We start from the raw sequence: 26,108 nt of genomic DNA on the forward strand, positions 1-26,108 counted from the left end.
ATGAGTTGAAAAATTTGCAGCATGTAGGATCTCGGTAAATGCCCTAAAATGGTAAAATGTGAGCGTGAGCATTTGCGTGGGTCATGGGATTGACCAGGTCTCGGTAATGCTCTAAAATGTGGAAGTCAGCATTTGTGTGGGTCGTGGGATTGACCAAGACAACATAGTACAGCAGCCAACTTGGCTGCTTTGGGCACCATACATTTGTTCCAATTAAATTACGACTAGTACAATAGTTGCTCAAAATATAAGGCCTAGCTAAGAACATCCAATATTACATCTATATTATATTCATTTTACACCTGCCAAATGATGGCCTAGACGATCGTTGTTGTTCGGAAAATTTGGTGTTATTTCTTGCGCTAATAATTTTCATATTTAAATCCAAAAAAAAAATTTATTCAGTGATAAAGCATGCAAAATATCAACTTCAAATTGATGTTATTTCATGCACTAATATTTTTAATATTTAAATCAGAAGAAGAATTATCTAGTGATAAAGCATGCAAAATATCAACTTCAAAATTGATGTTATGTTTTGCTCTAATATTTTTAATATTGAAATTAGAAGAAAGAATTGTCTGGTGATAAAACATGCAAAAATCAACTTCAAATTTGATGTTATTTCTTGCTCTAATATTTTTAATATTGAAATCAGAAAAAAGAATTATCTGGTGACAAAGCATGCAACATATCAACTTCAAATTTGATGTTATTTCTTGCTCTAATATTTTTAATATTGAAATCAGAAGAAAGAACTATCTGGTGATAAAGCATGCAAAATATCAACTTCAAATTTGATGTTATTTCTTGCTCTAATATTTTTAATATTGAAATTAGAAAAAAGAGTTATCTGGTGATAAAGCATGCAAGGGGAGAGGGTTCGGGGGAGGGGAAACCTTCCCTTCCCCTGATATCCCTATATCAACTTCGAATTTGATGTTATTTCTTGCTCTAATATTTTTAATATTGAAATCAGAAAAAAGAATTATCTGGTGATAAAGCATGCAACATATCAACTTCTAAACGGCCAAATTTCAAACCAACATCGACACCAAATTTCAAACCAGTAGCCACCACGCATGGAACAACCAGCCTACCTTCCGCTGGTACTTTCATCACGCCCTTCTTTGACCATCCACTGCCCTAATGCTTCTATGTTGATAGTTTTAGGTCACGTGGTCTTGCGTCAAACAATATAAACTGAACCAGGAGTACTCCTGGCCGGAAGAACGTAGAGCATCCAGAATTGAGAGATATGGGAATTGGGAAAGGGAAGGAGAAGGAGCTCCCACTGTACCAACGATTGATCGAGTGCTCTGAAGAGGACCAAGCTCCAAAAGGATACATCCCGGTGCTCGTCGGGAAGGGGCAACCGGCCGAAAGGTTCCTCCTCGATGTTAAGCTCTTTGGCGACCCATGCATTGCCGTCTTGCTCGAGATGGCTGCTGATGAGTTGGGGGGGAAGCAAGAAGGTGTTCTGAGGCTCACTTGTGACGTTGAGCATTTCCGCAGAGTGGTTAGTGTGATCTCTAAGAATAAATGATCAATACAATTTCTTCATCTTCTTGGTTTGATCACTTAGGCTGGTCTCTTTCATGTATAGTTATTACTAGGACTGCAAGATGACCCTTTAATTTTCCTATTTTAGAGTGAGCATGACTCTTTATATATATTTGTGTGGATGTTTTAAAATGGAAATGGTCGTGGGATGTTCGACCTTCCTCCAGCAAAAGAGATAAAGAGAACAAGGGCAAGAACCATATATAGCTAGAATTCTTGATCCCATAGTACGTACAAGTCATAGATTCGCTCCAGAAGGTCGATATGGTAATCTGAAGTTTAAGCAATAAACCATTCTTATTGGGTCCAATCGAAAGAGTATTATTCACTTAAAAAATCTCATTGTTGGCAGATCCTTCAGGACAATATGTAGTTAATTGGATTGTCTTCAAATCACAATTTCTCGCATTGAACTATTATAATTGCAACCTTTTTTTCAGTCTTGATCTCTCTCTCCCTCTCTTTGTTTCTTTTCTTTCTTTCTTTTCTTCTTTTTTTTTGCCGATGGAAAGTGAGGTGAGACCACCCGGAATGTGTTACATAAAATATTGGAATATACAGTCCAAGGCAACATCCTCTCAGCCTCAGCAGTTACACAGCTCTAAGAGAGATGTTTCATTTGATATAGATTAGAGAGGCATAAGACTTTCCACCGTTCCTTTTATGTCTGATTTTTCTTTCCACTCGAACAGCAACTCGTCAGAGTAAACTCTCTCTTCAGCACATAAATTAGGTCGGATATTGCCACTTTGTGTTTGCCCGTGTAAGTTGAAGTCCATTGTTCAGACTTTGTCTGAGTGGTAAGCCATGCATATGAGCTTGCCTCAAAACAGAAGATCCACAGACCCCAGCTGATCACTGCAACCCAACAATCCCATGCAGTCGATCGAAGGTTTGTCAGTGGATTTGTTCGCCAGGATGTCAACAGAAGCTGGAACTTGAGGCATCCAAAGAACTTGAGAGCTTTGCTGGGATAAGAATTGTGAATGTTCGCACCCCGAAAACTAGTGATCGGTTGTCTCTTGTCCTTCCCAACACGAAGAGCAGCTCCGAGGAACCGAAATCTTGCTCTTCTTTAGGTTCTCACAATAAGTTTTCAGGATCTCACTGTGAACCGCGAACCACAAGAACATTTTCACTTTTCTCTGGTATATGGGGTTTCTCTAGACTCTTTTAAAATTGTTGTATATTCGATTTATATATCAAATAAAAATTTATCTTATAGTTCTTTTTTACTTAATATTACTATGCAAAAGGTCCGGAGTCTAGAGCATCTTTCTCATAGTATGCAACTGGTTTTGGAAGATAAAATTTCTTTTAATTCAGTTCTTTATGTGTAAGCAAAAGAAGGGAAAAAAAAGAGAGAATTATAGAATATAGAAATAAGAAACATATAAATAGATATTGATACTTTTTTTCAAAAGTTTAGTTAGAGTAAATAAAAAGGAATTTTTATTAGATGACATCATACATACCATGCATGGTGCTTCTTAGGAGCAAGATAGGCGCTCAACACTAATTTACCTATTTCATGCCTCTTTTTAATTCTATATTTTGGCGGCTAGCTAGTTATTGTCCATTGAGCATCCAAAATCTATTGGGATCACTCACCAAAAAAATATTATCTTCCACCGCAATTTTTTAGTGTGTCCGCAATAATTCACTCATAGCTGGTGGAGTTTATATTTTAGGTGTCAAAACACAAAAAACACCTCACATATCATTTGAGATGATCGATCTACTTTCTAAGGCACTATTACCTGCCACCTTTTCCCTCCCCCATCTCAAGTTATCTTGCCTTATTAGATGTTATTTAAAAATATATATTCATTTTGCAAGAAAATATCTATTTTTTCTTTAAAAATGATGCATATTTAGGGGTCTCTAGAAGATTTTGCCCCTATCCGGTGGTATGAGATAGGCTATAAGTTCTTTAATTGATAAATTTAAGTTTTATATATATATATATATATATATATATATATATATATATATATATATATATATAACATATTTCTTTATGGAGAAAGCCAAGAAGTTGAAGAGGGTTCTAGAGAGATGGAATTCTACATTGAATTATTTATAGGAGGTAGAAAGAAGAGTTTTAAAAGGAATTGAGTCCTAAAGTAGGAGCTGAGTAAAGTTGGGCTTGATTCTAGTTTCCTTTAAAAATTCACCACCAGGGAAGAGAGCTATAAATGAGAAGAGAGGGTCAAGGACCCTATCGATTATGATATCGAACTGAGTCCGATCTTTCTACATGACTAACTATTTAGTCTAATCTTGCTTGAAGGAAGAATTTTGATCTCTATTAGCATATACATACATTCATATACATACATATATATATGTGTGTGTATATAAATATGTATATCTATATGTGTGTGTGTATAATATATGTATATGCATGTGCGTGTGTGTGTATAATATATGTATATGCATGTATATGTATCTGCGCGTGTGTGTGTATTTGGATACACTCTAGTCTGGGTTATGAAGGTTTTACATCGATGATTCAAACTGCTAAATGTAATCTACTACCTGTAAACTGCTTACATATCAAAAATCATATGATTTAGAGATTCCTGGCATAGCCATCAAGTGGTTAGAAATATGTATTATTTTATGCTATTTAAACTGTAAAAATTTTTAATCACTTGATATTTAGACCAGGGTTCTCCAAATTATATAGTTTTTGGTGTAGAGACAAAATTATCGAGTTCTAAATATAGATTATAGTAAAATGATGATGATGATATAACAATAATTCGACTTGTTCATGCAAAATCAATAATTAATAAATATTTAAGCAAAATTCACCTTATGCGTTCACTACCCAATAGATATGAGAAATATAAGGCTACTAGAGCGCTGCTGATACAGTACTTGATATAGTTTGGAGGTACTATAATTAGTTGAATGTGCTAAACTATGTAGCAGCCAGCAAATTTGCAGCCAAGAACTCTAAGAATCAAAAGTTTTATGGATTTTCCGGTATAGTTGGCATTAATTAGTTTTCATCCAATTTTTATATTTTGTCGTTGAATAATTTAATCCCATTTTCTATTATTTTTAGTTTGGTTTGCTACTTCTAGCATGGCCGCAGATATATGATAGCTTACCGTAGAAGTTTGAGGCAGGCTTTTGATTGAATAACGGTCAAGTTTTCTTCCAATTTTTTTTTCTCTCCTTGTGCTATTCTCTCTCTACAATACACAGATTAGGACCTGTTCAAACATCCAAACTCTAGACAAAGAACTCCTAACTGCCGAGCAGGACTTGGGTGCGGTCGTAGGCACTGCTATCATCAACATTTGCATTAGGTTAAGGTTTTAAGACTGGATGGTCGTCCTCTCACCATAATCATACTAATAAAATAAAATAAACTGCTGTGGAGTTGGTATAGTACGTAACCCACACCAATCTTCACAAGTCTGAATTTTAGATGCATTACTCAACGCCACAAGCAATTATGAGAAAGGGTTAGAATTGAAATGTCCCTTGGAATGGTAAGCCAACCAACATAGACAAGAACTTCTGTATTGACAGTTCTCTGGCCAAATTTCTACACAATAATGACACGGCTGTGTTATCAAAATCATGAGTATCCTAGGGTAGTTCAAGCCACTGGCTGTGGTCCTTCTAAATTCAAGCTTCCAAACTAAAGATTACAAAAAGAATCTCATGTACTTTCCGCACAAGGTCAATACAGAAGACTCGAGGCTACGAGAGCTGAAAGAACCGGTAAACAGGCTATGATTCCAAATTATCCACAGCATTTAATTTAAATAGAGAACACAAATTATTTTGTCTAATATATTGTATAGCAATTCAAAGATCTGAGTTAATGTAATCATTTTGGGCTCGTTTAGTTCGTGAAAAAAGAAGGGAGGAAAGTGTGGTCAACGAAAAAGTAATAAGATGCCTCTTGTTTGGTTGGAGTTTTCAAAGGAGAGAGACGGAAAAATTGTATTCTCATGGAAATATGATTCCCATGTTTCATGAAAAAGTTACTTCCATAAAAAACATAGAAAAGTTACTTTTCCATAAAAAATATGGAAAAGTTATTTTTCCATGAGCCGAAAATCACTCCATTTTTATTTTTTTCCAAAAAAAATCATCATCATTAAAGAAGCATTAAAGACCACATTTTTATTAAAGGTATAATAGAAATTATACATAACTTTTCAAAAAAAATGGATGATCAACCAAACATAGGTATTCTGAAAATCTGTCACTTTTCTATGGTCAACCAAATATATCAAAAATACTATTCCAGCCATCCTCTTCGTAGGAATCTGCTTTTCAGAAATCATATTTTTAGAAGAAAAAATGTTTCCCGCGAACTAAACAAGCCCTTTATTCCTAGCCTTAGAGAGGCTAAGGGTCAGCCTCATCATGCTGGAATACGACAACTGCCAACATTTTAGTGCAGGAATAAACACAAATGTCACTTGATCCTTATGTAATTAACCACAAGTACCAATGGAAACAAAAATTTAAGTCAAAAAAGAAAACACCACTGACAAAACAAGCCCCTTCAAGACCTTTCCTTGCATCTTCATGAAGAATAAATGAATGGCCAGCCGGGTGGTGGGGCCAATACTGGGTGACCCGCGCAACTTATACAACACGTGCCTGGACCAGAGAACCAAAGATGATGGCATATTTTGGTAAAGGCAAACTGTCACCGGCATGACTGAACAAACACATTGCTATCCATTACTCTGGAATCAAGATACAGCAAAAATATACCGACCTCAGCAGCATGGGTTAGCAAGTATCTTTCCCAAAGAAAAGCCATCATGGGGTCAAATATTAATTACAGCAGTCAATCTGGCTTGAAGGAATAGATGCTTGGTAGCTTGATAAAATTACTAGTGCAGAAAGAAGACTCTTCCCCCGCAATCAGCGCAAACAGGGCCAGTCCAATTGTCTCTTAATGGAGAATGCCACCTGGTTTGATGGTAACCAGGTCTTGTTGTAGCTTGCATTCCCTCACTAGCTATTTGGCCTCGCACAAAAGAGGAATGTGCAGATCTTGCACACTTGTAAAATGAACCTGTTATTGATCATGAGAATTAGTCACTAAGTATATCCACATACAAGGGAACATATTTTCAACAAATTGGTATATGAACAAGCTCTATACAGTTGGTTGCAGAAAAAATTCAGATACATTGATTATTTTAGGTCATAAAGTTGTAAGCATCTAGGTATCTGATGGATAAATACAGCAGACTAGACAGCTAGAATAGATTTCTTTTAAACAAGTCTCATGTGCAGGCGAGAGGCTCCAGGTTCTAATCTGAGAGGTTGCATTCCTACCATATTTCTCCAAAAAAAAAAAAGAAAGCAAGAAAGAATAGATTTCTCTAAACCAAGTCTCATGCGCCAGATTTCTATAAAACAAGTCTCATGCACCAGGGGAGAGACTCTACGTTCTAATCTGGGAGGTGTCATCCCTACCATATTTCAAAAAAAGGAAAGAATGGAAGAAATAAAGAAAAGAAAAGAACGGAAGAAATAAAGAAAAGAAAAGAATAAAGTCTTCCTTCATGTGGGCATGCTCAAATGCCACTTTTAAAAAGGACAATCACATATATAGCATCTGAGGCAATTAGGTCGGGTCGGATCAGATACAGATCAGATCAGAAAATCATAAACCTGAACCCGACCTGTTTATCAGGAAGTACAACCTGAACCTGTATGTTTAATAAACAGGTAACCCGACCCGACCTGTTTAACCTGTTTAATAAAAATTAACTTATTTGAAGACCTTGGTGATCTTGAGCTTGTTGAAGACTTCCTGAAGGACCTTGTAGTTCTAGATCATCTCGTACTCGTTCTTGGCGTCGAAGTTCACCTTGTGCATCGGCACTACCCCCGAGTGCACCGCGTCCATCAGCTGGCACTGCACCAGCTGGCACTGCACCGCCCCAAACGCCGCCTATAATCCCATTCCATCTCATATCATCAGCACAAAATGAGATCAAAAGGATCCAATTCCTCATCAGATCAAGAACAAAGATAGATCTAAATCTTTGAAAACAAAAAGCCCAAGAAAAGAAAAGAATCATCGAAGAGAGAGAATCAAGGAAACCTCTTCGACTTTGGAGAGATTGAGTTGGAGGGTGGAGTTGATCCAGGCCAGGATCTCGCCCTACCCCACAAAGTAGGCCGAATCCATCATTCTGATCTTCGCCGCCATCTCAAAACAACGATCGCAGGAAAAGAAGACGAAAGGAATCACCGCGCGATCTTTGGGGTAGGGTTTTGAAGATAGATTTCTTCTTCGATTTGGGAGGAGGGCGCCACAATAAAAAGGGCATTGGAGAGTTGTCGGTTCGATGCGGCAATAAAAAGGGCCCGGCGGGTCAGAATTCAGACGTCTATTAAAGGGCCTGGCGGCAATAAAAAAGGTCCGACCCATATATTAAATGGGTTAAACGGGTCAAACATCTAAAATATGTATCCGACCCAATTAATAAGCAGGTTAAACGGATCGACCTGTTTAGGCCAGATTCGAACCTGTTTAGGCTAAACCCAAACCTATTTATGGCGGATCGAATACGGGTCGAATTGGCGGGTCGAATCATATTTTGGGGTAGGGTTTTGAAGATAGATTTCTTCTTCGATTTGGGAGGAGGGCGCCACAATAAAAAGGGCATTGGAGAGTTGTCGGTTCGATGCGGCAATAAAAAGGGCCCGGCGGGTCAGAACTCAGACGTCTATTAAAGGGCCTGGCGGCAATAAAAAAGGTCCGACCCATATATTAAATGGGTTAAACGGGTCAAACATCTAAAATATGTATCCGACCCAATTAAAAACAGGTTAAACGGATCGACCTATTTAGGCCAGATTCGAACCTGTTTAGGCTAAACCCAAACCTGTTTATGGCGGATCGAATACGGGTCGGATGGCGGTCGAATCATATTTTGCCACCCCTAATTTGAAGTTCATTATACAGGCAATAAAAAGAGTAAAGTCTCGCTAAAGGTTCTTGGCAACTATATTCGTAAAATTACTAGCAACTGATCAGATTTAACAAGTCAAGAGCCCTTGTTTTCCTCAAGCAATTAATGAAATACATGCACACTAAACTGAGGGCATCTTTTTGGCCCTTCTTTACATTTTAAAATTCATTCTTAAAATAACTTTCTTTGAGTTCTTAAATAAAAAATCATCAATATATATATATATATATATATATATATATATATATATATATATATATATATATATATATCCTTGCTCATCATATATTATAGAACTACTTTTCTGGAAGGGCTTAGCTTATTGGAAACACAAGAAGCAAGCTCATGAGATAAGAATCTAGAAGCTAGTTCTTTTAGCCTCTCCTAAAGCCACCATCCAGCTTATGCTTATTTAACAAGCACCTGCCAAATGATGTTACCAAACACCTTCTTTTTATTTATTGCAAAGCACTTTCCTTACTTGAATATCATGAAAGGACTATTTTATCACCCTCAGACTTTAAAATTCAGGGTGTGAAGAAATTTTACACACTTTGACAGCTCATAGAACTTCTCGATGCTTAAATCATGGAACCACGATGATATCACCATTTGATGTTATTCTTTATAATTTCTATATAAACATGTCAAGCGCTTCCATATAAAGGTCCCAAAACTAACAGTGCACCGAGTAAAGGTAGACCAAGCAAAAAAACCTCTGTGGCTTCCAAGAGATCATCCATTGTACACATAATAACCGACACATCATTAAAATGTCTATCTGACTATCGGCTTTTAAGGTTCTAGTGTCGGATTCATCCAGATTAACTGATATCCCTTATCAAATGTCAGTGTAATACTGGTTTTACATTTATTTGGATAGAGCCTGCAATTATACACACACAGATCATTCAACAGGCAATCTGCATGAAAGGCATATCGTGCAAGAACAATGTTAGAGGTATATATACAGGTTCCTGACAAGTGCATTTAGTACTTAGACAAGGCTATAAAGTTATGAAGGTACTTGATGAAAGTAGGCTCCAACCATGAGTCAGCTACAAATCCCTACCATTTATGCTTAATTTAGATGTATTTGCTATATACACCCAAGAGGATGCCCCCATGTTCATGATTTCTGTTAAAATGTTATGTTGGTTGGCCAAAGGAGGAGGTTAAAATGATCGAAATAGAATTATGAAAATTTTATAAGATTAACAAATTAATTTTTAATTCAAGTATTCAACATATAGCAGTGCATAAGCAAAGAAAACAATATAGGTTGTAATATAAACCAAGAGACAAAAATATGAAATCAATTGCTTTACCAACATCCATCCTGATGATGGAGAGATGACAATATCTTAGGAGTTCAGACGAGGTAGGGTGGACAAAGTGGAGATACATGTTTATAGTATAATAGTATTAAATGTCAACTGCCACCGCTTAGACTTCTAAGAGAATTCTATAAAATAAATATACGAGTAGCACCTCCTTTTATAAACCCTGACCAACTACCAATCCTCCTGAAAATAGGACTCTTAAATTTGGAAATAAATATTAACTAAACAGCCAACTAAATCATTGCATTTAAAAAATCATTCTCCAAAATCACCTTTATTTAATGTTTTAAATGAAAAGTACTTTTCCCATATTCAGTGTTTAATAGTCACCGATTGTGGAACAACATTTAGTGGATTTTCTACTGTACTTTAAGACAAGGAGCAATCTCACAAAAGAGACCAGAAGCTAGTTTTTCTAGCTCCTCCTAAAAGCATCTTTTATGACTACCGCTTATTGTAGCAGCACTTGGCATATAGTGTTAAAAACACTTATTTCTTGTAGGAAGTATTATTTTTACTGTAGAAGTTCTAAAAACAACTACTTAAGCAACACCAAACATGCTCTATGGTTCCCTCAACTACATAAATCTGGAGAAAAGAGAAACCGAATGACCCAATATAAGCCTTGGGGCTGGTCATGATACTGTAGCATAAACATTATGCATGAACAGTAGTATACCAGCCCACTAAAACAGAAAACACTGACTAAATAAGAACATTGAAAACAAGTCCTAATAAATTGAAACTAAATTAAACTACCACGCATAACTATTTATGGAAAAGTAGGAACCATATAAATGCTTTAAAACAATGGGACAAGAATAGTCATTTATGTTTTTTTTATGTATAAGGTGAACCTAATGGCCAAGTATCACAAACCAATTTTCACTCATAGATTCTAAAGTACATCAACAATAGCAATAGAAGAGTTACTTCTAACATGCTGAACTACTCATCATAAGCTGCCTTTTTTTTTGAATTGACTCAATGAAGTACAAAATAAAAAACTGAAATTACGTAATTTTCCTAAGAGCAACAAAATATAAAAATGAAATTGATTGATCCAATATTTGTGTTACTAAAGAAGAAACAACTGACACCTTTTCTCAATGTGCAAAACACCACATATAGTCAATATAATTAGGACAAGGAGCATCTAACAGGATGAAATGGATTATTCTCAGTGAACAGTCTCAAGTTCCAAATATTCTTGAGACATCTTTGAAGCACAGGAAGGAATTGCATGAATGGTGCATAAATTGATTAATAGGTCAAGGAAGTGAAATGACTTTAGCAGAAAAATAACAACAGGTCATTGACAACATTTAAGAGCACCAAAAGTAGATGAGTGTGGTTGTCTGGTTGATGGGAAATGATTACAAGATATGGACACACATACAAATCCAAGAAATTGAAGAATTTATTACGATCTCTAAAATGGAGGAAACATGTGTAGCTTATCATACAAGATGCATTTGACAAAAATATATAGAGGTGGACAAAGCTGCACTGTGAAGAAACAAATATAATCATCTTTATAACAGGCAATCTATTAAATCATTATATGTCAAGAGTGGCCCTGTTTATAAAAGGTCAGCAAGTAAATTTACACTACTATGACGAAAAAGGAAATCACCGATATGATGTAATTTTGATAAAATCTCTGGTGTCTACGTTCAGATCTCAGTTATACTAGACAGATCCATAAAGATCCTATATTACATAGAAGTCCAGCTTATCGGTCCTTGTTAATTGAATGGGAGAATTGAGAGGATGGTAGAAAATGGTGACCATGGATGGGATGACAAAAGCAGAGTTAAAGAGGATGGTAATGTCAAATCACAGTCCTGCCAACATATTTCATACAAAATTAACAAGCAAAGGTTATGCTGATATATGGAAATAGGTAGCAGATATGAAAAATTTGGATAAAAACCATGTGATATAATTAGCTGTGCTTCATTTTGAAGCTCCTTCGAACTGTTCCTTTAGCCGTTCATACTTCTTCAATTCATTCAGTGATAAAGATGGTGACAGCTCTCCTAAGACCTGAGCAGCATCATAGACATAATTAACTTTATTTGTGAATGACCTGTTACTTTGCAGAAAAAACTACAGTTTTCCGTACAGTATTTTTATCATTAAAGCAAATCAGGCTGTGTAATATTTCTGCTAAACAGTGATAAGCTGAAAAAATACATACCTTTATAAAATCATTGATTTCAACAACAACTGAATCTCCTTTATCATCAATACTTGAAGAATCTATACAATTGTCTGAAACCTGGAGCAGACAAAAGCAAGCAAGGGAGAAAACCATCAGTTATCAAAGAGACAAAATTACTTAAACACTATGGTCGCTGAATTGCCAGACAACCAGCGTGAGTGCCAGTAATGGAAAATACAGCCACATCAGAAAACAAATATGCTGCATGCTAAAGCTTTAATCTCCAACAAAACTAGCAAGTGATATGAAATGCTTCTACTCAGTCAGGTCCATATAAGCTTCAGTATGGTTGCAACGGAGTAGTAAATTATACAACATATTCTGCAAGTTCATAGGCTTAAAGTTAGACTTCAAACGGTAAACCTTGTGGGCCTATGTGAGTGTCAGAAAGTGAAAATCTAAAAAATATTTTATACAGTTCATCTAAGTTTACCAAGGACATCTGTTTCACTATAAGATGTAGCTCTAAGGGTTATCTATGCATTGAAGAAAAAATCACAATTTTCACTGATCATGTAATTTTCAGATTAAAAATAGTTTAAAATAATAAAAAATAATGTTTGAAAATTTAAGAAAGAAAAAATAGTAGCATATTTGTGGGTATGCATGTTACTTCTTGTCTTTTTTTGACAGTAATTTCTTTAAGTTGGGCATGGTTATGAGTATGACTATCCAAACCAAAAACCAAAATCAAATAAACGTCAAAAGTAAGTTGAGGATTAAGGCAATATACCCATGTGCTGAAAAAATATATATAGTAACCCTAGTAGGGTTCTACATTAATCTGAATTAAATTAATTATATATATATTATAATTAGTTATTATCTTTAATTTAAAACTATTTAAAAATATTTTAGAAAGAAAAATAAAAATTAGTATTGTGAATAGATAATTTAGAAGCATTTTCTGAATAAATTCATCCATTTTTTGCATTACAATGTAAATTATCAAATTTTTCAAATATTTAATCACTTAAAATATTAATTTAACTAAACATCATGAAAAATACAGCAATGTGTATTAGTAAGTGGGATATATTTTCTAGGAGAGCATATAATTTATATATTATTTTATAAATTACCATATTTATCAAGTGAAATTAAATTATGAAAATCACTAATATGTCTAGAAATATATCATACTTTTTAATTTTTCTAAAAGGTCTAGATCCACTTCATGTAATTCTTGATAATGAATGAGGTGATTTGTGGCATGTGGTCATCAAATTTGTATAAATGAATTTAAGCAAGAAAAGGATAAGAAGGTTGACATTGGTTGGCAGCATGGTTCAATGATGAGAGCCAGCATAATTAGTGCAATGCATAGTAGAGAGGGGTTGGGTAACTGATTAAAGCAGTATTTAATTAGTGGTCACCCTAATGTGATTGCATGCAAAAAACATCCACAAGGGATTCAACAGTTGATGAAAAAACACTTTTCTGACTTCAGGGAGGACAAGAAAAAAAGCATATAGAAATATGCAGAGACTGATCATCGGGAAGCTAGAACACCATCATATCTCTCTAGTGATCCAGAGGAGTATGAGGTATCTTATCCAAATAACATGGAAAAGCCTGGATTGAAGCTGCCATATAGGACAATCTAAATGATCAGTGACAGAGAAATGAGGTTGCCAGGCAAGAGGCATAATTTGGATCCTCAAAGTACGAAGGGGTTTCTAGTTCTAAGTCCATTAGGACAGATCTAGCTACAAAAGGAGCCAATCAATAAGAGAGGTTGTTGGCAGGAGCAACAATCGAATAGAATCTACACTTGGGGCATTTACCGGCAATAAAAAAGGAAGCCCAGAGATATACCACATGGGCCACCATTCGCAACTTAGATCCACATGCCTTCTCCAACAAAGACTTAAGTAGAAGATTGATTCCCTACCCATCAAGGATTTTTTTAAAAAAAATGAAGAACTATTGCTTCTTGGTTCCACTATAGCCACATCTCTGTAAATATCGCAAACAACATCTACAACTATTCTACCATCAGCTCCATCTAGAAAGTCAGTCAAGGTGTTCATCCTCCTAGACCAAGGGATATCTATGGTAAGTTGCTTGATAATAACAAGGGAGAGGTGGAAAGATGGATAGTCAAAGCAAGTAGGATACCAAATGGTTGATTTTGATGTGGTAATGGTTGGACATGGCCCAGCAGGTGAAGCATTATCAATTTTTTGATATATTGTGACAAGAAGATTTTCTTACAAAAGTCGGTTGATACTTCCAACAAGGTACAGATGTCACTATGTCTTGAGCTTAACATCATTGATCAAATAAAGGAGCAATATATCTTCCCTGTGGTTATTGATAATGGACCATAGTACAAGGCAGCTGAAGATATTCTATCAATTAGGTGATCACATATTTTTTTGGTTCCATGTGCCACCACTGCATAGACCTGAAATAGATGGACACAGGCAAAATCCACAAGGTGAAGCAGGTGATGGAGATAGCCAGGCTATCACCAAGTTCGTGCACAACCATATATGGTACTGGCTTTGATGACAAAGCATACACCGAGGCTAACAATCACCTGCTTTGCTAGGCACCACATTGCACTCAATAGCCTCATTCAGAAAAAGGCAAGCCTACACCAAATGTTTGTTAGCGTGTAGTGGCAAGAGAATAAATATACTTCTTGTGGCATAAGAAAGAGCTATGTGGAGGGGTTAGTGACAAGCCAACATTCTGGAAGTAAGCCAAGAGCATGGTGAGGCGACTCACACCTCTGTATCAACTACTCAAGACTATGAATAGCAAGAGACATACCTAGGTGGGCTTTTTGTATCGTATGATTATGACTACCTAGGTTGAGATTAGACAGGCGGATCCAAAGCATGCTAACGAGAATAATAGCATCATGAAATAGAGCTGGAATTACTAAATGAGTAGGAAGTTGCATCTAGCAGGTAATCCAAATACAATCCTCAATACATATTCATAGTTATAGTGCACTATCACTTTTGTTTGCTGATTAAATCAATTGCATGTTCGAGCAGCCTACTACCTCAATCCATGGATACAATATAGTATACAATATAGTGTCTCGAGAATAGACTTGGATGAGGAACTGTTGACTCCACTACGAAATATTATCTACAAGATGACAGCCTGTTATCACGCAATCTTTTTTTTTGCTAATTAAATTAATTGCATGTCTTGGTAGCCTACCACATTAATCCATGGTTCTAATAGCGTCCAAGGAATCGACTTGGATGAGGAACTATTGGTACCACTGTGCAATATCATCTAAAAGATGGAGCCTAATGCCACCATTGCTATCAGATGCCTAGGAAACGTAAGTTAAATTTAATGGGAATAAGACTTTGTCAATTTAGGCAGCGATACGATGCCACAAGCGATCTTTTACTCTTACATGGGTCCTCCCCTTTAGAAAAGAAAGTTCTTTTTTTAGAAAGATTACCCTTTTCTCTGTTTATATCTCGGATTGGAACGAATCACTATAATTCATTCGTACCTATGGATCAGTCGACATTTTTCAGAAATTTTATGCATTTCACAAACTAAAGCTTTTAGGGAGGCCTCCAATAACTTTGGTGAAAAGGCAGTCGTGGCTAGCAAATACAATATAAATCTAGGTATTTTAGACAGAGTCTACCTAATCTAATATTTTATAATACAATTTACTTGATTGCATTTGCAGCTAAATAGTGATCCCATTTTGGGCTATCCTACAAAAATCTCAGGAAGTTAGCAATCCCAATCCCTTCGCAAATCATTTCCAGTGGCTGCGAGCGCAATTGGTTGATCTTCTCCTCAATACATAAACAAAAAACCATCTGACACGGAAGAGACTGAATAACTTAGTATACATACACTACAATCTACAGCTCTAACTGAAGTGCATCTAGGACAAGTTGAAATATGGTGACCCATTGCATAATTATTTTGTATATGATAAGGATCCCATGATCAGTTGACTTCAGAGATAGCCGTAGCAGTCAGGGCTTGAAGATCAACTCATCAACCCGCTAGTATCATAGCAAAGGAGGCTAGGGTGAAGGTAGAGCGGTGGATAGAGCAACATATGTCATGCTCACACACTCAACAGCAGCTGCAACCACAAAGATCTAGGGCAGTCAGTCAGGATCACATGACTCTATCTTTGAGACCACCCAGAGATATAACAGGGAGATGCTACTGGAAAGTCCCATGGCACGCAATCCAATCAAAGTGATGGGCTTAGTCAAGCCACCCCCAATGGAGAAGTCAACATGGCACCCAATCCACTCAAGGTGATGGGCTTAGTCAAGCCACCCAACAGAGCCAATCAGGCAAGGGCAGCTAAGGAAAGAAGGCAATTCCTCAAAATGGCATGAAAGGAAAAGGAAAGAAAGCTGCAAATCCATTGGAGAGGATTGACAAGGAGCTTGTTCGCTCAAATTTCAAGACCATTGAGAGTTGCCTATATTATCTTGTGATACGAGTGATTATAAGTTTAATGGCCAAAGAGGTAGCATTGACATGATGAGGGTGCCTACAACTCAGCCATATGGACCGAGTCCATTCATCAACAAGTCTTGTTTCATTCATACCATGCAAGATGTGTACAACATTGCACGATGTAAGGCCTCCAAAGATACAGCAGCATACAAAAGACGGGCCTCTTGAGGTGGTTTAGCACAAGAATAGGATCCTAGACGTCTCTAGATCCTCATCGTATACCAGATCCTATGATGCGTAGCTAGCATACAACCCTATGCATATCATTCATCTAAGATATTGTATGTGAGTGGCTACTATCCTACATAGTCTAAGCCAGGTTAGATTTCACCGCTCCGATCATTCCTCAGATGGGATGGCCATCCTAATATTAGATAGAGAATCAGTATCAAGATGGCTATCTAGGATGCCTAGATTATCATATGCAAGGGTGGGCTCAGAATCTAGGTTGGAGTCAAGTCCAAGGCCTCAACTATGAATAAGATCCTGACGTTTATGAGCAGCATAGACACTCCATGAGGAACTAGATGTTGCTATGTACTTTGTAATATAAATTTATTTACTATATGTATTTTTAAGCTAAAAACTATCCAAGATCCCTAAACTTTAAAATAAACATAAAAAATAAAAAATAAAAAATAAGAAAAAACAAAAACCATGAACACCACTGTATCAGTATAGTTCCCCATGCTGAGTGTTGGGATGGTGCAATACCATATCCTAACGACACAATATTAGACCGACAGTACCCGGTATTGGGATTGTCTTATATACTTTTCTTGGCCTTAAAGCATCAAAACTTTTCTTGGGAACCGATCTCTCATTAAATTCAAAATATATGTATGTCTTGCAGCTAACAATCTTTTGAAAAATATGTATAATAGCTTGATAAAACAAGGACATAACATATATTCAATATTTATTAAGTTTAATGATTATCAATTTATATGTATCAGATAAGACAATTCTACAATTTATTAGAAATAAGTTCCTATACAAGCTGTGCTTCATGAACAAAATCAAGAAACCCCAAAACTGTTTCTTCCCTCTGTCAGACACTGGTGCTCGCATCATATGAAACTTAGATTAGATTAGGTTTGAAACGAGGTCCAGATACAGAATAAAAATATAACGAAAAGACTCCCTAATAAACAGTGATTGAAAAATGAGAAGTTTTTCAAGGAAACAAAAAATTAGGTGCAATAAGTACCTTCCGTTTTGCAGCATGAAACCAAGCATCTGCACATAGTGCATACATGTCTGCTCCAGTAAAATTTGGAGGACACTTCTTAGCTATTGAGAATAAAGATACATTCTCATGCAGTTTAAATTTTCGTGTAAGTGCCTTGAGAACCCTACAAAGGGTCAAAAGGTTAAAATCACATCTACCTAGAGTAATATGATAGTAACAAGTCATATGTGAACAAGAACTTACCTCTCCCTATAAGATGCATCCGAATTTACTCCAACATATAGAAGTTTGTCAAATCGACCAGGGCGCAGAAGAGCTGGGTCAATAAGATCAGGTCTGTTACTCGCCCCTATAATAAATAAATCCTGGAGAATTAAAAGAAAAAAAATGGAGCGATCAAACTTGGAAAATTTTCTTATCAGAAAACATGATGCCTCAATGGGTCAACATCCTTTAAAATAAGCAGATATGTTAATCCATACCTGACTGGATTCATTTAGGCCATCAATTTCTGCAAGCATCTATAATAAATGAAAATGAGGCTTATGAGGTGCAAAACAAACTATATTATATAACAACAACTTTTGGCAGGCAGAATCCTAATCACCTGAGAAACAACTCTGTCCATGACACCACCTGAATCTCCAGAGGCTCCTCGAGCAGGAGCAAGGGAATCAAGCTCATCAAAGAAAATGACACAGGGGCGTGCAGATCTTGCCTGTAGAAAATGTAATAAATAATGTGCTGGGCCCAAATAATTACATCTTTGGTAGTTTCCTGGTTCAACAAAACAAGATACCTTCTGGAAGATGTCTCGAACATTTTTTTCGGATTCTCCTATGTACATATTAATTAATTCTGGCCCTTTTACACTGAGAAAATTCAATGAACACTCGGTTGCAACAGCTTTTGCCAACAGTGTCTGAAATTTTGCAAAATAAGCATTTATTAAGCGAAGAAAATTCTTATTTGTCATCATAAAGGTAACTTTGATTAACATATTTTAGATAGCAATGACTGCAGATGCAATTTTTATTGTTCAGGCCACATAACCAAAAAATGAGGTAAGTTTAATTTACTAACCTTCCCTGTCCCAGGGGGGCCATAGAGCAAAACACCTGACCTCTTGCGCAATCCAGATGAAAATAAATTCTTATGCAGGAGAGGTAACTGCAGGCATTATCATCTTAACAGAATCAGATATAATCAACCTTAAGGAATTTACTAATTTTCAGATGTCAAGCTAGTGTTAGGACTGCAATTGTATCCCAATGCATGCATCTTTCTCGATTAACAGCCTAAAGAAGCCAAGATTGGAATACAGAGCCCTCTAAGATCCCTAAAAACATTTACACATACATGCTTGAGCAAAGACCTGAAAAAAAATGCATGAAACCAGAAGGATGCTTAGCTTGAACGATCACACACCCAACTGATTCAACTTATCCTCTTAACCAGCCATCCACCTTAACATTCTCATCTTTGTCATGCTCGTCTCATCTGAATGGGCCTCAGTATAAAGCCCAAAAATCTAATTAAGCCATTATTCTCCAATTTCTGTTAATCCAACAAAACCATCCTTCATATCATAATGTGGGACTGGCACACGTGACAGTTTCAGGCCAAGATACATACCAAAGTTTCTGTCACTAACATTATTTAAGTTGCACAGATTAAGGCATTTGTCGATCTCAAAAGTTCCTCCATTTACTTTTTTTTTTGGAGGGGGGAGGGGGATGCAGGGCAGTCCACATGCTCTCACAATCCGAGCTCATTTACCTGGATGTGTGACTCTAGATAGTCTGCAAAAACAAGCTCAAACCACCATGATTTCTTACAAAAGCTAGCCCCCCATGATTTCTTACAAAAGCTAGCCCCCTGCAATCTAAGCTGCATAAGCATAACCACATTTGTCTCCGATTATATATAGCATAATACCAAAGTTCATAACGTTGAAATAATATTATATATCAAATGTCTAGAAAGTATCAGTTCCGCTTGTTATTTAAACTACAGAACCGTCTTTTTCCCCCTTCTTCCATCTAATTCTATAATCATACCTGCAATTCCTTTTTGACCCCTCCCATCTGAGGATCTCAGAGCAACATATACAGTGTATGAAGTTCAAAAAAAAAAAAAAGAAACTTTTAATATATTTAATTTTTTTCACATTTTCAAATTATATATACTGTGAGCTTTACTAATGAAACACTTACTCTATATCTATCTGTTAGAAAAAATGTTAAAAAGCTCAAATCTCTTGCTTGCCATCTTTTGTTCCTTGGGATTTCAAAATTCCCAGCAGACTGTGACAGACACCTGTGGAAATGTTTAGTTTCTCTAAAGGTGAGAATCTTATTTTGGCTTGTGCTCCATAACAAAATCATGACCAAAATAACCAGCATCAACATTGTTAGAATTTGCCATCTGAACTGCCCCCTCTGCCTTTCTACACCTGAGTCTGCGCACACATCTTCCTCCTATGTCCCTTTGTCATGACCATTTTTGGTCTCACTAATCATTGACAAGGGTGCAAGGTAGATTTGGCTCCATTCATTCTGTGTCAAGAAAATGAAGAATGGATAGTCAGTCAACCTCCCTCTTTGGTTGGGATGTCCTGAAGAAAGAGCCTTGCTTTGGGCAACCTAGCTAGAACATGATAATCACATCTTCAGCAGCAACTAAAGTCCTAAAAATTGAGATGTAGCCTTAACTTGTCTCAGTTTTTCCCTTCCAGATTCTTCCCTGTTACCTAAAAATTGAGATGTAGCCACACCAACTTTATAATATCTACCTTTATAAAGGGAGTAAACAGAAATCAGATCCACAAAGAAAAAGGAATTCAACCTCCTTATTCTCTAGTTTCAGATACAAATGAAAACAGGACAAAATATCCTCACCCAACTCCAAAGGGAACATAAATGGAAACAATTCAAACAAGCAATGAAAATATTTACATACTTCTCATCTTCTAGTTTCATTAAGAACCACAGAAGTGGTAAATGCATACGAGCCCCATCTCTTTTCCTTCCTCTGGTGTTCTGCAATGAAGAACTTCCACCTATTCTTTCATTGCATTTTACCCCCAACCCCAACACAAAAAAGGAAGTCCTTGTCTTGCAAAATAAATAAATAAATAAAGGAATAAAGGAATAAAGGAATGCAAGTTTCAGCATTTCCTTTTCTATGTGCAGCACAAATAAGCAGATTACACAAAACCAAGCCATAATATTTTGCACCCACATTCTCACTGACGTGTACAACACTGGCTCCCACTCAAAACTGCCTCTTGCATATATCTGAAGGTGAACCTAAGTACTTGTCTCATGTTGCAAACAAAACAAGCCCCATCCAGGCTCTAGTTTTAACAGAGGAAATAGGGCCTATAGCGGTTATACTAAGTAATTGATCTATCTACATTCTATGAATTAATATCAAATTACACAAACATAATATATATACACTGTATTGAAACATAGAAATTTTGTGTTATGGTGTATACTCTTTTGATTGCATGTCAATTTTTTTCACCCAAGATAGCATTAGCTTTATCCTTTTATTCCAATTGGAAGACCCACACATCATAATCTCAAAATATTAGGAAACAAAATGCAACAAAATATACAATATATTATGAAAAAGTATGCAATTAAAAATCACAGAGTATTAGGAAAGAAGATGCAACCAAATTACAATATATTAGGAAAGAAGGAGCACTCAAATATCAAAACCAATTTCTAATTTTTGTTCAAAATTATTCTCTGTTTTATTTCAGATTATTTATTTTCTTTCTACTTTCATCATAATTTTAGAAGCAAAAGAACAAATAATTATGGTTCATAATTAAGCTATGCTTATTATTTTTATAACATGTGTGCTGCACGTGCCTGTTTGTTAGTATACACACTATAAGAAACTTGTACAGTAAACATGTGATAGAAAAACAAGCGACTTTAAAGTCCAAATTTATGCAAATGCAGCACAAGCAATAGGCCGTAGAAACAAAGATTAAACTTGCTTTTACTTTAGAAATGACAACTGTACAGATTTACTCCAAAAACTTATTGTCTTACTTCAAAAAGACATAACTGACATAGAACAGTACCTGAACAGTATCTAGAATTGATTTCTTCACTTCTTCAAGCCCACCAACATCTTCCCATTTCACATTGGGCACCTAAAGCATAGTATTTCCAAATCCAAACACGTCATATAAATGTAGCAAATAAAAACAATCTGCACAAAGTACTCAAGACTTTGGACCACATGTATACAATATGTATATGGTCTGAGAAAATAAGAACAAGCAAGAACAGTAAGAATGCATGTTATAAGGCATTAAAAACAACATGACTATGAAACCGGCATAGCATACATATGCAAGAAAATGGTATTAAATATTCTTAGTTTCAGATGAAACTGTTGTCTCACTTTAGGTGTACCCAATGCAGAAGCATTCCTTTTCTTTGATCGTTCCAAAGCTTTCGAGAAGTCTTCTCTAGCCAGATGCTTAGCTGCATTTCTATCAGAGCTGTTGTCATCCCTAGCAGACTTAAAGCCTGTAACAGAATTTTCATCATGCTCACTGGGTCCAACTCTATCATTGTCAGCTAAAAATCTATGTATAAAACTGGCACTGGCATCAGCAACTATGGCACGTATATCCATAGGCATGAAACCCGATGTCTGGGCAATGATGTCTTTCAGAAATTCATCATTAATAGTCTGCAAAAAAAAAAATCATTTCTGAAATCCCAGAACCATAAAACGTTGAATGTACAAGAAAATTTAATACCTGATCGTGGATCTTGGTGGCACCTTGTAGTGATTGGGACAGCATGTTGACCCTCTGTTCTTCACTTAAAGAACTCATGCTTATCTCATGGCTGAAGCAACGTCTAATAGGTGGTTGCAGACCTTCAGAAGTATCTGCAGCTGCAACTAGTAATACTTGGTGACTGCTTACTCTTTCAGCTTCCACTAGATACTGCATCAAAGGAATGCTAGAATGAGAACACAAAGACCAATATTCTATAAGAAAATGCATTTCATCTAACACCACAAACCCAAGAAAGCTAGAAATGAGTGAAGAATTTCGGAAGACATCATACAGAACCATCATTTGCTGCTTTTCCAGGATTGAAGTCCTCATCTTCAGAAACTGGCTCCGTAAACTCTCTAATAACTGATGCAACTTCTGAGGTAATGCCGACTTGATCAAATGATGAGCCTTCATTAGAAGATAGATTGCCAAACACATCAAAGTGGCGAAGTAGAAGAATAGAAGGTGAATATCTGCAAGAAATCAATTTCAGACATACTCTATGCATATAAATCACAAAATTGCATGGGCAAAATTATCCAATGTCTGCTTAAGAAGATTTTTTTTGGAGGAAAGGACTGTCTTACAGTAAACTCCAACCTGAATATGAAACTAGCTCTATTATAAGGAACATGAAATTTCTAGGATGAATAATAGAAACACATAAGGTGATGAAAAGTAAAGCTATTTTGTGTATACCTGTGAGCCATTTTGAACATATTTGCAAGTGCAGCAGGCAACTTCCTCTCTGAAGGAGCCATAAGGTCATGACAACTAAATTCCACTACATGCAAGCCTAAACGACCAGCAACATATCTAACAACTGTTCTCTTACCACACCCTGTATTCGGCATTAGTTAAACATGCTTCAAAATTGCATGTGGCAAACATCAAAATGAAAACCTACAATCTGAAAAGTGAACATTAAAGTCACCTGCAGGACCAAATAAGAACACCGCAACCCTGAACTTTGATGATAGAGCAGAGGGGCATAATGTAGGTGCTAATATGGATGCCAAGAGCTTCACAGTATCACCTTGCACAGGCATAAGTTCATTGTAGTTGCCAACTAATATATCAGGAGGAATAGCAGAAGTTGCACTTCCTCCAAGAACAAGTGCTGTTTGATTGCAATTAACACGAAGGATAGATTCATTTAATGGCTCCATAGCCATGACCTGGTTAAAGAACGTGATAATAAGAATATACAATACATGTCAAATTTCCAATACATTATGATTTATCTAACAGAAGGATTATTAAGGGAGAAAACAAAACAAACCTTGAAGTAGATTCTATTTCTCGAAAATCTTTCGAATGTCTTCTGGTTGCAAGCAACACACATTTCTGAACCACAATACCAATTTATGTGAATACAGAAAACATCACCTCTAGCCAAAAACCTATCAACTTTAAAGTAAGCATTCAAAGCTGAGTCAATTATATCTTGACGGTCCCCTACTTCAATTGTCGAATTTCCCCGAAGGGATCCAAGCACACCACATTCAGGGATCTTTACAAAAGAAACCCTTATGTGTGAGGCATATATGGGCAAGTGAGGCCATGCATCAAGCTCAATGTGCACAGAGGAATTATTTGTCCGCCTCTCATCTGTCTCGTGCCCTTCAGCTTCAAACAAAGATTTCAAGGATTCTTTGCCCCCATGTACAAGAAGTTTAAGGCAAGAGACATGCAACCCAAGGTTAAATGCTAAAAGTGGGGTGATATATGCAACTTCCTGATCCAAGGAAAGATGAATGTCTGATGGATATGTAAATGAAGGCATTATATTCATTACACGACAAGAACTTGAAGCCGAGATGGCTTGGTTGGTGCATTCTTCCTGTGTCTCCCCCACAACTGGACGATCAAGGACCATAACCTTAACGATCCTCCCTACATCAGTATCGGAATTCTTGACAAAAACCTAGAAATCACTATAAAATCAGCAAATCATACAAAAGAATGCCACAGATACAGACTCAAGAACCAAATGTCCCAATTATAGAGGAACAAGTTTGCTACCAGTGATCCAGCTGTGACCGAGAGTCTCTTCAGCACGGAGGCAGAAACCCCCACCAAGTGTGAATTCTCCTTCAGCTCATCGCCTCCAGCTCCATCATCCGCAAATCGGAGAATCCCGGCCGTCAATCGCATCCCCTGCCGACTCCGGTCGCCGGAGACCCGGTCTCTCCGGTCGGCGCCACCTCCACCATCCTTGATGCCGCCGGACTTGGCCGAATTGAGGACGGAATCGAGGAGGGTTCGGGTGGAGGAGAGTATGAGAGGCTTCCGCCTCTCCGCCATCTGCGATCAAACCGAACGGCAGCCAAGGAGCTGGAGACCGTGGGTTTGAAACATGAACCTAGTCCGCGTATAGATCGATTTGGGTTAGGGTTTTAGCGGAATGAAGAAAGAATCTCGAAACCCTAATTGTTTGAAAGGTGGAACAGGAATCAAGGCGTTTTGGAGGGCGTACTTCGGCTGCAGGAAGAGGAAGACGGGGTCGGGGGATTTCTTGGAAGGTGCGAGGGAAATAACGATGGAAAGCGGGACGGCTTAACCGGGAATAAGTCAGGTTATTCCGATGGTGTATTTGATACCGAGGATAGAGCCTGGAATAGGATTTCTTATGAACCACATACCATTTAAAAAATATGCGTAGAGATGAAGTAAGCACTCCATATCCAGCTAAACCATCTTTTGCCCTTTTTTCAGACAGACGATTACGTCTGCCTTAGAAAACCCTTATACCACCTCATGCCAAATTCTTAAACCCATTTTAATCTGTACCATTAATTTTTATTTTACATTATCAATTATATTATATAACCTATAATATAATATAATATAATAATTGATATTATAATCATGGAAAATTATATAAAATATTAATTTATTGAAATATCTTGATATATTAATACATTATGATAATCAATACTATACTTTATAGTAGTAATATTGATATGAATAATATTGTTAAATGCATTCAGCATCAAATTTTAAGATATTATTGCTTTAGTAGTCATATATATGTGATATATTATATAATAATTATAATATTGATTATCATATTAATATTACATATTTAAAATGTATGAAAAATAAAATAATATATGAACATGTGATGTTATAAATGGAGTATATTATTAAGATTTATTACTACAATAATATACTAATATTTCAAATATATAATAAAATTATATTATGATACATTTTATAATGGTATACCGTATTTATTATGCAGTGATATTAATGATTTTTTATTGTGTTATAGTAATATATTTATTTATATTATTTAAAAAAGAGATGGACTACTCTCCTCTTAAGTAGTTTTTATTTTTGTAACTATCATATTTGGGTTTAGGTGGTGCATATATGTTCTCCATATTCTTTTATAGAAAGAGTCAAACATTTGATTAATTTGATTTGGACTTAGTTAGTTTGTGGCCGATGGTGAAATATTAAAGGAGTGTTTCATTGCAAAATAAGTAGAGAAATATCTTCC

The 26,108-nt window shown here is 36.3% G+C and overlaps 2 protein-coding genes across 4 annotated transcripts; one reads left to right on the forward strand and one right to left on the reverse strand.

The window, feature by feature from the left end:
• The first annotated feature begins 1,258 nt into the window (after positions 1–1,258).
• On the forward strand, positions 1,259–1,546 carry LOC149751501 (auxin-responsive protein SAUR32-like). Its single transcript, XM_089926593.1, has one exon. It carries the CDS (start codon positions 1,259–1,261, stop codon positions 1,544–1,546), a length of 288 nt encoding a protein of 95 aa, XP_089782719.1.
• A 4,455-nt stretch (positions 1,547–6,001) lies between these two features.
• On the reverse strand, positions 6,002–25,171 carry PEX6 (peroxin 6). Of its 3 annotated transcripts, XR_606405.6 has the most exons (18): positions 24,626–25,171; positions 23,883–24,527; positions 23,535–23,778; positions 23,300–23,441; positions 22,890–23,073; positions 22,574–22,765; positions 22,210–22,503; positions 21,884–21,955; positions 18,862–18,948; positions 18,578–18,700; positions 18,386–18,496; positions 18,261–18,299; positions 18,022–18,143; positions 17,797–17,941; positions 12,087–12,167; positions 11,820–11,932; positions 6,323–6,625; positions 6,002–6,201 (listed from the first exon to the last, which is right to left on the reverse strand). XR_606405.6 is itself a non-coding variant. In XM_008812449.6 (17 exons), exons 1-16 carry the CDS (start codon positions 24,905–24,907, stop codon positions 11,843–11,845), a joined length of 2,853 nt encoding a protein of 950 aa, XP_008810671.4. In that variant the 5' UTR covers positions 24,908–25,171; the 3' UTR covers positions 6,002–6,625; positions 11,820–11,842. The 3 variants fall into 3 exon arrangements, 1 of the variants encoding a protein (XP_008810671.4); XR_005513222.3 differs by having other exon boundaries at positions 6,002–6,625; positions 18,022–18,127; XM_008812449.6 differs by having other exon boundaries at positions 6,002–6,625.
• Between the last annotated feature and the right edge of the window lie 937 nt (positions 25,172–26,108).

The sequence above is a fragment of the Phoenix dactylifera genome, chromosome 12 (assembly GCF_051530095.1).
Source record: "Phoenix dactylifera cultivar Ajwa chromosome 12, Ajwa_hap1_PhDact_Kaust_v1.1, whole genome shotgun sequence".
In the NCBI taxonomy this organism is placed as follows: domain Eukaryota; kingdom Viridiplantae; phylum Streptophyta; class Magnoliopsida; order Arecales; family Arecaceae; genus Phoenix; species Phoenix dactylifera.

Bases quoted from the DNA above. Each gene is read 5' to 3' on its own strand.
- PEX6 (XM_008812449.6), bottom strand. From the start codon at position 24,907: ATGGCGGAGAGGCGGAAGCCTCTCATACTCTCCTCCACCCGAACCCTC. The intron at 23,074-23,299 runs GTATACACAAAA...GATTTCTTGCAG, and splicing joins ATGTTCAAAATGGCTCACAG to ATATTCACCTTCTATTCTTC. The intron at 18,701-18,861 runs GTTAGTAAATTA...GCAAAATTTCAG, and splicing joins GCCCCCCTGGGACAGGGAAG to ACACTGTTGGCAAAAGCTGT.
- LOC149751501 (XM_089926593.1), top strand. From the start codon at position 1,259: ATGGGAATTGGGAAAGGGAAGGAGAAGGAGCTCCCACTGTACCAACGA.